The sequence below is a fragment of the Colobus angolensis genome, unplaced genomic scaffold (genome assembly GCF_000951035.1).
Source record: "Colobus angolensis palliatus isolate OR3802 unplaced genomic scaffold, Cang.pa_1.0 Scaffold412, whole genome shotgun sequence".
Lineage (NCBI taxonomy): Eukaryota > Metazoa > Chordata > Mammalia > Primates > Cercopithecidae > Colobus > Colobus angolensis.
The window spans coordinates 658,669-672,997 of record NW_012117511.1 but is presented as its reverse complement, the minus strand read 5'-3'; the positions used below and the strand labels follow the sequence as shown (position 1 = coordinate 672,997).

Genomic DNA, 14,329 nt, shown 5'->3' with positions numbered 1-14,329 from the left:
GGATTATCCAGGTGGGCCCAATATCATCACAACGATCCTTATAAGTAGATCGTTGAGACAGCCATGTTGGAAGGATCTGAACTGACATTAATGGCCTTGAAGAGGAAGGAATGGGGATGAAAGTCAAGGAATGTGGGCAGCCTCTAGAAGCTGAAAAAGACAAGGAAATAGAATCTCTCCTACAGTCTCTAGAAGGAATGAAGTCACACTAACACCTCTCTGTCAGCCCAGGAAGAATCACTTTGGACTTCATACCTCAAAAATTGTAAGAAAATAAATTTGTGTGGTTTTAAGCCATCAAATTGGGCATAATTTGTTACAACAGTAGTAGGAAACAAATACACCTCTTTAGCAGTTGATCTCAGCTCCAACGTCATCTTCCTAATAAGACTTTCCTTGACAGCCCTTGCTTGCTAAAATATCTCCCAAACCACCAGGCATTTTCTATAACGCACTTTTTGTTTGCTGATGATTATCTAAATTTATTGTATTTCCATTTTATTGCTCTTCCCTCTCATAAGAATGTAAGTTCTAGAAAGGGTGGGATTTTGTTGCTCTTATTCACCTATGTATCTCCACCGCTTAGGACATGGGAACATAGTAGACATTCAATTAATATTTGCTGTGTGAATGAGCCGTAAGGTAATGAGGACCATAAAACTCATGCCCTTCTAAATCACAATTAGAGGGCAGCTGTTAAAAGAGTCCCAAACCCAGTAAGTCCTGTGTTGCAAGGAACTGTCCAATAGAAAACAGGAATAAAAACAGAATTAGCAAGAATAATATGAAATCAGTTGCTTAATTCCAGGCAGTGGAGGCAGAAATCTTAAATAGTAAATACTCTCCGTGAACAAGTGCAGACAAGAGTCCTGTGATTGCCAATAAGTAATTAGTTTGGAAAGACCAGAGAGGGGTCAAATATAGGTAAACTGAGTTAATCACATAAACTGCTCTATCATCACAATTCTTAAAAGATCACACACAAAAATACATTAACAGGAGAAAAATAGTAAAACAGGACAAAACACTAAAATTACTTTCTTTTACTACTGATGGGTCAGTTTTCCACTGGAAATTCTGAAAAGTATCAGGTTCAGCTAAAGACTACAGTGTTGATCATCTCTCCAGTTTTCCTAGTCTGAAATGAAATAAGCAGACCTGGGACTTAAAAAGACACTTTAAGAAAGGGCTGGCCCCAGAGAGGCAGGATCCGCCTACCCCAGTGAGTGAGGCCGTCCTGACACCTCGTCAACATTCTGGTGTCAACATTCTGGAAAACGGCCTCCTGGCTCATTGCTCCGCCTAGAGTCGCGCCACCTCCAAAGGGTAGCACCGGCCACCCGCTCCGCAGAGCCGACTCCGAGCCGCGCAAAGCTAGGGGGTCGTTGTCCCGAGGGGACCTGAGCGCTCAAGTAGCCAGCCAATGGCCACGGAGCTAGGGCGGGACCTGAGAGTATCCTGCCAATGGGAGTACGGCAGTGCCAGGGACTCAGGGCAGTGGCGTTCGCACCCCCAGCTCGGGCAGATGTGGAAACTTTGGGGAGGTGAAGAGGGCGCAGCGGCGCTCGGCGGCGCGCTCTTCTTGCTGCTTTTCGCGCTGGGGGTCCGCCAGCTGCTGAAGCAGAGGCGGCCGATGGGCTTCCCTCCGGGGCCGCCGGGTCTGCCATTTATCGGCAACATCTATTCCCTGGCCGCCTCAGCCGAACTTCCACATGTCTACATGAGAAAGCAGAGCCAAGTGTACGGAGAGGTACAGCTCCGACGGGTCCCGGGCAGGGAGGGTCGCCAGACTGACCCGGGCTGGCCAGGGCCTTCCTGGTTGGACTTATGGCCGCTCGTGAGCCGAGTAATAGGGCCGGGCGCGGTGGCTCAAGCCTGTAATCCCAGCACTTTGGGAGGCCGAGGCGGGCGGATCACGAGGTCAGGAGATCGAGACCATCCTGGCTAACACGGTGAAACCCCGTCTCTACTGAAAAAATACAAAAAACTAGCCGGGCGAGGTGGCGGCGCCTGTAGTCCCAGCTACTCGGGAGGCTGAGGCAGGAGAATGGCGTGAACCCGGGAGGTGGAGCTTGCAGTGAGCTGAGATTCGGCCACTGCACTCCAGCCTGGGCGACAGAGCGAGACTCCGTCTCAAAAAAAAAAAAAAGTAGAGACCTCTCCATATGCCGGCTGCCCTTTGAGGGACATCCGCTTCCCGGCTCTGGAAGGGAGAAGTCCTCGAGGCCGTGCCCCCTGCAAGGGGAGCCCCGCCCCTGCCAGTGACCCACTCCGGGCCGAGGCCCGGAGGCGATCCAGGCCTGATTTTCCCGCCGCTGCTCAAGCTCCTGCGCTGCTCAAGCTCCTGCGCCTGCGCCACGGCTCGCCGGCCGCGCCGCCACTTCAGGTCCCAGGGTGGGCCCCTGCCCTCAGGTGCGGGCGTCTTGCGAGTCGGCCTCGCAGCTCTGTGGAAGCTGCACGCGGCTTGTCGGAAAATCAAGGCGTTCTAAATTCTAGATGGTTAATAACAGGTTCTTCGGTGTTTGCAGTCGATGAACTACTGGTGTAGGCGTTTGCTGTGAGAATGGAGAACGCAGGGGAACGCCCCTAACTGAGAAGCTGGCCCTGGGAAATGATTGTGAACGCGTGAATGAATTGATGACTAAAATCCGCTGCGGGGGTCCCACAGCACAGATGGCAATGCCGTTCTGACTGGCTGGGAACGGCCCTTTAGCAGATACTTAAAAGGCGCCTTCTGTGTGCCACTGTCACTGCCAACTTGGTGACTCATTTAAAACTCACAACCAGCCGGTGAGGTCGGTACTTAGCTCCTCCTCAATCTGCGGAGGAGAAAGCAGCACGGAAATGCCTTGTGACTGGCAGCGGAAAAGGCGACCCCCGCATGTGTGTGGGTGTCCTGACGTCCGGAGGGGGCAGGAGTTTCCACGGGTCCTGGCCAGAGTTTCACCTATTTTGTTTTGAATTACACTTATTTATATGCAACTACAGGCCTGACGCTAGCGGTGAAAAAGGCAGATACAGCCGTTTAAGGAGTTGGCAGATGAGTGGGAGAGAAAACTAATCTCTTTATCGACCACAGGCTGTGGTCAGTGTTTTGAAGGAAAAGTACAGGGATGTTTGGCAACTGTGGTATTTCAGGTTTGACCTTAAATCCTTACTTAAACCAATTTTTACAAGAATTGGGCTAGGTGCCCGGGCGCGGTGGCTCACGCCTGTAATACCAGCACTTTGGGAGGTCCAGGCGGGCGGATCACCAAGTCAGCAGATCAAGACCACCCTGGCTAACACGGTGAAACCCCGTTCCTACTAAAAAAATACAAAAAATTAGCCGGGCGTAGTGGGGGCGCCTGTAGTCCCAGGTGCTCGGGAGGTTGAGGCAGGAGAATGGTGTGAACCCGGGAGGCGGAGCTTGCAGTGAGCTGAGATCTCGCCACTGCACTCCAGCCTGGGCGACAGAGCAAGACTCCGTCTCCAAAAAAAAAAAAAAAAAAAAAAAAATTCGTCTAGGTTTCTAGAATAGAAAGTCACTAATGGTTTACGTTCCTTTCACGACTCACTAATAGTTTACGTTGTTAAAGGTAAGCTGGACGAGGTAACAAAAGTATGTATAATTCTTAGATCTTATTTTCCAGCCTACAGTTCTCCCAGAATTGAGTTTATTCAAAATGTGAAAGCATAAGACTAGAGATCGGATCTTCTGCCAGACAAAACTTGACCTCTGTTCTGAGTCTTAGTTTTTTTTCATCTCGTTAGTGAGAATAACAACGGAAAACAGTAAAGTGCTACTCAAGTGTTCTTGGTTATTGTATATGTTATTAGTTTTTTTTTTTTTTTTTTTTTGAGATGAGTCTCGCTCTGTCACCCAGACTGGAGTGCAGTGACGCCATCTCGGCTCACTGCAAGCTCCGCCTCCCGGGTTCAGGCCATTCCCTGCCTCAGCCTCCCGAGTAGCTGGGACCACAGGCGCCCGCCACCACGCCTGGCTAATTTTTTGTATTTTTTAGTAGAGACGGGGTTTCACTCTGTTAGCCAGGATGGTCTCGATATCCTGACCTTGTGATCCTCCCGCCTTGGCCTCCCAAAGTGCTCGGATTACAGGCGTGAGCCACCGTATCCGGCCTATGTTATTAGTTTCTATACCCGGAACAGATTTGTTTGACCTCCATGTTTGAAAGTATTTTTAAACAAGTTATTTGAAATGGTTTCTCACAGAAAAGGGAATTAAACGTTTCTTATATAAATATTTGAACTGAAAGACACTCTGTATTACTATGAATGTTTATTTTGGGCAGGGGGTTGTCTAAGTCCCCTATCATAGGTTACGAATTATAAACATACTAGACTGTCGTCTTATTTAGATCGGTTCAATAGATAAGAATTGGGCATGAGCAGTTAGTTTTATTGCTGGTACCACTTTTGAGGGAACCATGGTTCTTTACGGAGAAAGCTCTTGACTACAAATGAAATAGGACTAAACTGTTACTAGCTGCAGTGGGGCAGAGGAAAAACTGAAAGGAGCAAAAATGAAAAAGAATATGCATTAAAGAGTAGATAGACGTTGTTTGCCTCACTATGCCTTAGATTTAGTTGATAACCACCAAACATATTAACTCTAGGCTACAGCAGCATTTGATCTTTATCCTGGTGTGAAACATCTCTAAAGATTTCCTATTATTTTAGAGATATATTCCAATTCTGACAAAGTCTCAAAGTTGGTATAAATTGTTAAAATACTATACCTTTTTTTGGAAGTGGAAGAAGACTATTCCCTCCTGTAATTCCGAAAGGTTATGAAAAGTTGTTCCTAGGACTTATTTCTAAATAAAATCTTAGTTTTCCACTGTCTTTTCAATTTGAGATGTATGCTCACAGAAAACAAAAACAAAAACAAAACAAAAAAACCCCAAAACACTGGACTTTAAAATTACTTAGGACAGTCACTTCAGGTGATACCGGTCTTTGTGTTAATCTGTGAATTCAGTTCTGCTTTGTGATTCTTGAAAGTTAAACAGCCAGTCCTCAGGACTTACATATTCATTTTAAAGACAATCTTATATAGAAGTGTATCACACTGAAAATTACCATTTCCTTGGAGATTCATTCTGAATGTTTAAATTTCTGCAGTAACTTTAATCTTAGTCTAGATTTAGAGAGGCATTCCTTGGCTAGCAAAGCCAATACAAGTGGCTTTATCAGATTATTTTCAGGTAATGGACTTAAAGACAATAAAATAATTCCATTAAGGCAAGTAGAATTGACAGTATATTAATTTATTTTTGCAGCATTTATTGAGAACTTAATGCACAGCACTGAATGAGATTCTATATAAGGATTCAGAGATGAAAAAGATGAAATCACTGCTCCTAGGGAGTTTATAATTTAGCAAGCAGGCAGAAGACAAGAATATGAATGTTTCTGGTCCAAGATAGTGTGAAATAAGTGCCATGGGAGCTTCTAAACTCCCATGTGTGGTTCAAAGCAGAGAGAAAAAGAGTGCCCCAAGAAAGGCATCATGGAGGATCGTCCCTAAAGACTTGGTATGGTTATGATAGTATGGCAGTCAAGGGAAGCATTCAAAATGAGGAAACAAACCAAGCAAAGGTTGAAAAGTGTGGCAGTCACTTAATGGTTTTCATCAACAGCACTTTGCACGTTTGTTATTAGCACTTAGCCCATGATGTTATAATAATATGCTTAAATGTGTATCTCTACAACTATTCATTAATTCAACATCTATTTCTATTTTCATATGCTGTGTACTATCCTAGGTGCTAGAGATATAGCAGTGACCAAAACAGAGATTCCTGCCCTTATGTAGCTTATATTCTAGTGGGGGGAAGACAGACAATATACATAAACACAATTAAGTAAATTATATAATATGTTCAAAGAGTACAGAGCAGGAAGTAAACTAAATTAGGGTAAGGGAATGGAGAATGTTAGTGGGTCAGATTTTAAATTGCTTAATCAGAACAGGTCTCACCACAAAGATAGCATCTGAACAAAGACTTAAAGGAAATGAAGGAGCAAGCTATAGGAATATGAAAAGGAAGAACATTCTAGACTAAGAGAAGAGCAAGAACAAAGGCCATAAAGCAAGAGAATGTCATGTTGAGAATGACCTGTAAAAAGACAAGGATGAAATTAAGGAGGCCAGTTAGGAGGTTGTTGTTACAAGGGAGAAATGCAGGTGACTTAGATTGGTCACCTGCAGATTATAATAAATTGTCTGATTCTGTTTATATTCTGAAAGTAGGAACAGCATAACTGCTGAGCGGTTGGATGTGGAATTTGGAAGAAAATAATGAGTCAGTGTGGGTGACTGCAAAGTTCTGGGCCTCAACAACTTGAAGGATGTATGGAGTGGTCATTAACTGGGAGAGTGAAAAATTACAAGTAGGGCTGGTTTGGGTGAGGGAAAGAGACCTGGAGATCACAGAGTGATCTAGAAGAAGGCAAGGAAAATGTTTTGTGTATTCCTCTTTACATCTCTGCCAGCATTATAATTAGCCCATAATTGGCACTAAAAATTATTGAATAAATCAAATAATATATAAGCTAATCTTGTACCCTTCCATAGATCAAAGCAGTTTAAGGATAAGTTTTCACAATTTGAGTTACAAACCTTTACCAAAAGTCCTTGAAAACAGTGTATACAGGAATACATATTAGTTCAAGTAAAAATTTCTCCAGTTCTACCCTCAAATACAGGACTATTTCAGATTCTTGAGTAAAGGTGGATTGTGTAACAACTTTCTCAAACCATGGCTCCTCCTTGCTTTTTATGGTCCCTGGTGTCCACAGTTTGAAGTTCTACCCAGAAGTGCTATCCTGAAATACATTTGCCCTCTGTTCTGCCTTCATAGTGACACAACTTTAAGTTCATGGTTCTTTTACTATCCTTGTGGAATGCCATCTTTTTATCGTCTCTGCTAAAGTTCACTTCTGCGAAGAGACTTTCCTTTAATAGGACTACATTACTCCATTGTCCCTACTTTGCTCAGCTGGTAGCCATTCCCTTTTACTTAGAACTCTTCTGTTGTCACTTTTGACTAATACCACTGCTTATGGCAGGCAGTCAGTGTTCTTTTCCCAAGGTTCTGGATATACCTACTGCTCAGTTGGCAGAGCCCACCCTTATGCCAAAGACTCTGGTGGCCCCATTACTCAGCTGGTTAGTTGTTACCACTTGGCAATCCTCATGACCTTTGCTGATATAACTTTCTGCTGAACTTTTGTTCTCTACTAAGCCTGCTGTTTTCTCTGAAGTAGCGTGTGCCATGGCTAAATCTCCTTGACTTGTTTGCACAGGGATAAGGCTTGTCTCAGTATTTTGGCTGTAAAAAGCTATCCAGAAAGGATGGCAATAAGTAGTCTTAAGGGAGTATCATTCTCTCACTGGACTAGGCTGTTACATTGGGTTAGCTAGAGTAGACTACAGTAGGTGTGACATTGTAAGTGAACCTGAGGTGAGGCACAGGGCAGACAACTCCAGCAAGGCATGGAATGCATTCTGTTTTGCCTTCCTCTTAACAGAGAGGCAGCTACCTAACCTATGTGGTAAATGCCTTTCCTCCAAGGTTAGGTTCCCTTAGAGCCCTCTTCATTCACTTTGTGGAATACAGAGAGCCAAATACAAATGGGCTTAGTTACAATATGTTTATACTTCAAAGTTGTCTCTCAGGTCTTTGACAATCCTCTCCTTCACTAGCCTCATTCATCTTGGAAATAGAAGGAAATTCCTAGATATCATTGAACATTTTGAGGTAGAATGAATCATAAGAGAGCATGTATATAAAATATATTTTCTATGGCAATACTGAAGCCCAAATAGGTTAAGTGTTCTGCCCAGAGTCTTTTATCTCTTTAATGGCAAACCTTAAACTAGACTCAGGCCTCCCAAGTCCAGTACCCTTTTCATTAAACTGTTGGTAAGATTGTGACTTCAGGCACTGAATGGCATAATGAAATCACACAGTTTTGCATGGCTTATAGAAGGAGGGCACTCTGAACATTGTCAGGTGAGTAATAACTGCCTATATTTTCAGGGACGTAACAAATCCTGGAAAAGCCGCACTTACCACTTGTAGATTTCCATGGTTATATTTCTCTATACATTCTGCCATTTAAATGTTGTTTTTCTTCTCCTCTTCTCAAAGATCTTCAGTTTAGATCTTGGAGGCATATCAACTGTGGTTCTAAATGGCTATGATGTAGTAAAGGAATGCCTTGTTCATCAAAGTGAAATTTTTGCAGACAGACCATGCCTTCCTTTATTCATGAAGATGACAAAAATGGGAGGTATGTTTATTTGCACCTATTTAGTGATTTACTAAGCTATTTTAAATCACATTTCTTACTTTAAGTTTTAGTGCATAGAGTTGGGATTATTTTGTACTGATTAATAAGAAACTATTTACTTACAGAACCTAGTATTTGAGGACCTTTCAGGCTGTACTACGTTCATATTTTAGACCAGTACATTGCTAATTCTGTTGTGGTTCAGCTCTAATAAGTATTATAAACTTTTAAAGAATCAGCACCTAATAACATCTGCAGATTTTGTGAAACAAGTTAGGAATAAACACATACTTGCACTTGAATCCAAAGTGCCCTTTTGAATCCAGTCTTGAGTACTTGATGACATTTTTACTATCGTTTTACTTAAAAGCTTACAGAACTTGAAGCAGCTTTCTTGACTTCTAATCACTGTGATTAGTGGGTGTAGAGTTGCATGGCTTGTGTAAAGGACTAGCGTTCTGTATGATTTAGTATTGATCAGTGTTAGAGATTCCATATTCAACAAGGGGGAAAGACTGAAAGTTGACACAATTGATAAGAAGAAAGCAGCGACAGCCTAAAATAGAACGTTCAAATCACATACAGTGGTTTTAATAGGTAATAGTATAAGACTTTTTACTAAAGTTGTGTCCTAAATTCTCTAATATGAGTTTCACATTTAATTTCAAAGAAAAATTTAACAATATCTTACTTAGATAGGCAAAAACTAAAGACATTGATTGAAAAGACAAAAATAAAAATCCTATATTACATCACAAAGGAAATCAGCTAATGCAGAGAAAGCACAAATTATAAAAGACTGAATTCTCAGGCCAGGGTATAATGATACTTGAGAGCAGTAATATAAATTAAAAACAAGCAATTAGACCAAATAGGAAGCCACAATTATAATAGACCTTTAAAAAGATGATGAAAATGAAAGATGATACAATCACAGTAATATTTGAGACAAAGTATATATTTTTCAAAGCTGTAAATTTATTGTTTAGACTATTTTCATCATAAAGCATTTGACTTAAGATTTTTAAAAACCAGGTAGAAAATTATGTGTTGCTTTAAGTTATTATGTACTGACCTTGGAAGTAGAAAATCATGGCCACTATTAGCCCACTGTGTGAATGGAAAAAAGTTGCCCTTTGGGTGGGCCCAGCATCATGCCCATGCACACAGCTTGGCCAGTGTAGGGTTATTATAAACAGTGCTCCTCTGCACCTTCTTGTGTATATATCCCATGTGCACATATTTCTCTAGGGCTGGTTTCATCTTCGCAGCATTGCACTAGCTGTTCCTTCTAACTACAGTGGTCTTTCCTCAGGTATTTGCTTGTCTCACTTCCTCATCTCCTGTGAGTCTTTACTCAAATGTCATCTTCTCAGTGAGCCTTTTGCTGACTACCCTATATCTTTTTACTTGCTGTATACTTTATTTGTTGTTTTGTCTGTCTCTCCTACTAGTGTCTAAGCTCTGTGAGGGTAGGGATCTTTGCTTCTTTTGTTCCCTGATACATTCCTGACACTTAGAACATTGCCTGGAACATAGTAGGTGTTCCACAAATACATGTTAAATGAATATTTGTTGAATGAATAGTCATCTGGGAGTATAGAAAAAAGAATGGACTACGGGAGTGTAAGATTGCTACACAGCACTAATGACCCCCTCACATATGGTAACTTTTTAATAAGCTCTACATTCAAAAATTATTGCACAATAAGTTGTTGGAATGTAAATTTTGTGTGTACCTCAAGTACACAAGAGAATGTGACATTTTTCACTGTGGGTTGTGTTAGTCTATTTTGTATTGCTATAAAGAAATACCCAAGGCTGGGTAACCTATAAAGAAAAGAGGTTTAATTGGCTCATGGTTCTGTACACTTTATAGAAAGCATGGTGCTGGCATCTGCTTCTGCTGAGGCCATCTGCTTCTCCTGAAGCTCACAATCATGGCAGAAGGCATTGGGGAAAGCCAGCATGTCATATGGCAAGAGTGGGAGCAACAGAGCGTGTAGGGAGAGGTCCTTAACTTTTAAACAACCAGATCTCACATTAACTGAGCGAGAACTCACTTATCACCAAGGGGCTGTTGTAAGACCATTCATAAGGGATCTGCCCCTATGATCCAATCAGTTCCCACCATGCCCTACCTCCAACATTGGGAATCACGTATCAATGTGAAATTTATCATAGGTACAACCATGTCCCAGTAATGAGTGAAATTTTGAGTAAAGTACATGTTACATAAATATGTAATTTAAGGGGGAAATTTTCCATAGTAGCCACATCAAAACAGCAGATACATTGTGGAGACTCTGAAATTTTAAGGTAGGCAATATCAGCATTAGAAAAGTTTGAGCTTCATGTTTGCCCTTCTTTTGACTTCAGCATTTTGACTATATTGACAGCTCATTCAGAGTTCCCTTACCCCTGTCATAGTTACTTGATTGTCTACCATATCCCTTTAACAGGAGGAAATTTATATTCTAAAATCCATTCTCTTTTAAGCAGAAAATTTCTAATCCTAGAAGGATGATTTTTTAGGTGTTTGTTTAGTCTAAGATAAAACTTTGCCCATTGAACATGCAGTCATTTCTCTTTGGTAAATTAGGCTTATGGTAATATTTGGATAATATAGTCACCTGGCTCTATTTCACCAGGTTAAATTACACAAGACTGACTAGCTTCTTGTGGTGGTGCAATTATAGGTCTTTTCTGCCAGTCCATAGATAAGGAGTAGAAAAACTTTATCTGTTGTAATACTGTGGCTAATGAGTTGCTGAGAACAGGACCCAACCATGTAGTTATATAGGAGTATAATTTGCAGAAGGATGACTAACCATCCATTAAAAAATTTTGTTCCCTTTCATTTTTTAGATACAGAGAAGTAGGAATCATACAATATTTTAATTTTTTTTTTCAGGTCTACTCAATTCCAGATATGGCCGAGGATGGGTCGATCACAGACGATTAGCTGTGAACAGCTTTCGATATTTTGGATATGGCCAAAAGTCTTTTGAATCTAAAATCTTGGAAGAAACCAAATTTTTCACTGATGCTATTGAAACTTACAAAGGTAGACCTTTTGACTTAAAACAATTAATAACGAATGCTGTTTCAAACATAACCAATCTGATCATTTTTGGAGAACGATTCACTTATGAAGACACCGATTTTCAGCACATGATTGAGTTATTTAGTGAAAATGTGGAACTAGCTGCCAGTGCCTCAGTCTTCTTGTATAATGCTTTTCCGTGGATTGGCATCCTGCCTTTTGGAAAACATCAACAGCTGTTTAGAAATGCATCTGTGGTCTATGATTTTCTCTCCAGACTCATTGAAAAAGCTTCAGTCAACAGAAAGCCTCAGCTACCTCAGCATTTTGTTGATGCTTATATAGATGAGATGGATCAAGGTAAAAATGACCCATCATCTACTTTCTCCAAAGAAAACCTAATTTTCTCAGTGGGTGAACTCATCATTGCTGGAACTGAAACTACAACCAGTGTGCTACGGTGGGCGATTCTTTTCATGGCCCTTTATCCTAATATTCAAGGTGAGGATTCTCTTGATGATCTCAGGGTCTATCCTTACATGTAGGGTTCATACATGTTTTTGAGTCTTAGCCATGCACAATACATTTTCTTTAGGAACTCCTGCTATGCCAGCCAAGGATAGAAATATTTAATAGCTACAAAAAAGAGTTTTCAAATCTATTTTCTCAATTCATGTAAAAAAAAAATCTCTGAAAGAGGTCTTATTATGCTTATTTTATAAATGAGAAAAAAACGCTGTGTCTGCAAGTGGCAGAGCTGGAACCTGAACTCTGATAGAATTTAAAAAACTAATTTTATGCTTTACTATTTTTCTTACTCCAGTTCTAGGTTTGTTTGATGTTTATTCTTATTACTTATGTCTTTCACAATAGAGCTACCCAGAGCACCGGCTACTGTTAGTACAAGATATATAGCATATATTTCAATAGAATGCCCAGATAATAAAAAATCTGAATCTGGATGTATCTATATCCTATTGGCTTGTTATTGGTTATCATTTATTTTATTCCAGAGGGAAATAACTTTAGCTATAATTCTAAGAATTGCATAATAACTTGAATACTTTTTCTCTGACAGGACAAGTTCAGAAAGAGATTGATTTAATTATAGGCCCCAATGGGAAGCCTTCTTGGGACAACAAATTCAAAATGCCTTATACTGAGGCAGTTTTGCATGAAGTTTTAAGATTCTGTAATATAGTTCCATTAGGGATTTTCCATGCAACCTCTGAAGATGCAGTTGTACGTGGTTATTCCATTCCTAAAGGCACAACAGTAATTACGAATCTTTATTCTGTACACTTTGATGAAAAGTACTGGAGAGACCCAGAAGTGTTCCATCCTGAGCGATTTCTGGACAGCAGTGGATATTTTGCCAAGAAGGAAGCTTTGGTTCCTTTTTCCCTAGGTAAGAGAACTTTCACAGGGGCGTAACTTTAGAATAAAGGATAATGATAATTCATTAGCTATAGCATCTTAATCTGAAGCATCCTCCTGTAGAATTAAATATCCCAATTCTAAAAACACAGAACTGATTCTTACAGGAGAGAATGATTTAATTGGAAGTAGTTAACACCTGTTTCTGCTTAATATAAGCCTTAATTTATCAACTATAGATGGACTTTTGAGAACCCCTGGCTTCTTCTAAAACTGTTTTTGCCTGTGGCTTTTTTGCCCATAATCAAAACTTGTAGAATGAGAAGCCAGCAACCCAGAGAGGGAAAAGATACAGTCACTTAAGTAAAACTAGAATCTCACTATCTTGGCTTCTGGTTATTGTATTTCATCTTCAACTAGGAAAATATTGCTTCTTCTGTGAAAAGGTACAAAAGACCCATGGAAGATGGACTAGAAACTCTTCCCCTTCAGTGGGGAAGAACACACGCTTAGTTGAAATGAAGTGGACTTTTCTTGAGCAAAATGTCTCACCTCAAATTAGATCTTTTGTGGCATATCTTAGGCTTTGTTGCAGCATGGGAGGGAAGTGGGAGATGGAACTAAAGTCTTACAAAAGTCCATGGTTTGACAAAAGGAGGTAAATGTATGGGTTCTGGGAGCTGAAGTGTCAAATCCTATTCTTTGAGATTTAAGAGAATCCTTTAATAAACATAATTCCCTCTTACTTTCTTTAAGTTCCAGATTTCCTGAATGACACCCAAATATTAGACATTAATTTTGGTAAAGACTGTGGGTTTAAAAAGTTATTATATCTGCTTTTTCTGTTTAGGGAGAAGACATTGTCTTGGAGAACAGTTAGCTCGGATGGAGATGTTCTTGTTTTTCACAGCATTGCTTCAGAGGTTTCATTTGCATTTTCCACATGAACTAGTTCCAGATCTGAAGCCCAGGTTAGGCATGACATTGCAGCCCCAACCCTACCTCATCTGTGCTGAAAGACGCTGAAAGTGCCTGGATGTTTTCGGGAGCAAGGATGTATATTTGCCTTATCCCTGAACTTGGTTTAATCAAATCAATGTGTGTATTAGAATAAAAATCACAGCATCATAAAGCCAAATGAACACAGATGTGTCTTAAAATAGTACTGGAGCAGAAACAAGCACAAGTCATGATTGTTTTTCAAGATTTTATGACTTCTGAGGTAAAATTCTCTGTTGAGAGACACAAAGGTACAAATGATGGGTGTTGCTTAAAATGCTAAGAAGAGTCATGGATGCTCTAAGCAGAGCATCTTGTTTAGTAGCAGGTACTTTTATCCCTTCCTGACTTCATCTGGCTTCTGTCCTGGGGGGCCTTGGTTCCAGAAACCAGCTCCCTTCTGATCAGGTATTGTCATTAATGAACTGTGTGGTACCAGTCCAGTTTAATAGAGGACTACAGAAGAAATTAAAACCTAAATAAATGAGTTTGGACTTCATAGCAGCAGTTAAGTAGATAGGACATTACAATAATATATTTAAAATTTAAAATGATACATGGCTATTGAATCTTTGTTGGCACATTTTCCCTGGCACCACTTCTTTC

General features: G+C 40.6%; 1 protein-coding gene across 2 annotated transcripts; it reads left to right on the top strand.

The window, feature by feature from the left end:
- Positions 1-1,484: 1,484 nt before the first annotated feature.
- Positions 1,485-13,866, top strand: LOC105521908 (vitamin D 25-hydroxylase). 2 transcript variants are annotated; one of them, XM_011956259.1, is made up of 5 exons: positions 1,485-1,750; positions 8,160-8,301; positions 11,216-11,848; positions 12,426-12,755; positions 13,575-13,866. In XM_011956259.1, exons 1-5 carry the CDS (start codon positions 1,526-1,528, stop codon positions 13,748-13,750), a joined length of 1,506 nt encoding a protein of 501 aa, XP_011811649.1. In that variant the 5' UTR covers positions 1,485-1,525; the 3' UTR covers positions 13,751-13,866. The 2 variants fall into 2 exon arrangements, with proteins under 2 accessions (XP_011811649.1, XP_011811650.1); XM_011956260.1 differs by lacking the exon at positions 1,485-1,750 and adding an exon at positions 2,349-2,887.
- Positions 13,867-14,329: the final 463 nt, after the last annotated feature.

Excerpts from the sequence above, each read along its gene's own strand:
- LOC105521908 (XM_011956259.1), top strand. The coding sequence starts at position 1,526 with ATGTGGAAACTTTGGGGAGGTGAAGAGGGCGCAGCGGCGCTCGGCGGC. Across the intron at positions 1,751-8,159 it reads AGAGCCAAGTGTACGGAGAG|ATCTTCAGTTTAGATCTTGG; the intron begins GTACAGCTCCGA and ends CTCTTCTCAAAG. Across the intron at positions 8,302-11,215 it reads GAAGATGACAAAAATGGGAG|GTCTACTCAATTCCAGATAT; the intron begins GTATGTTTATTT and ends TTTTTTTTTCAG.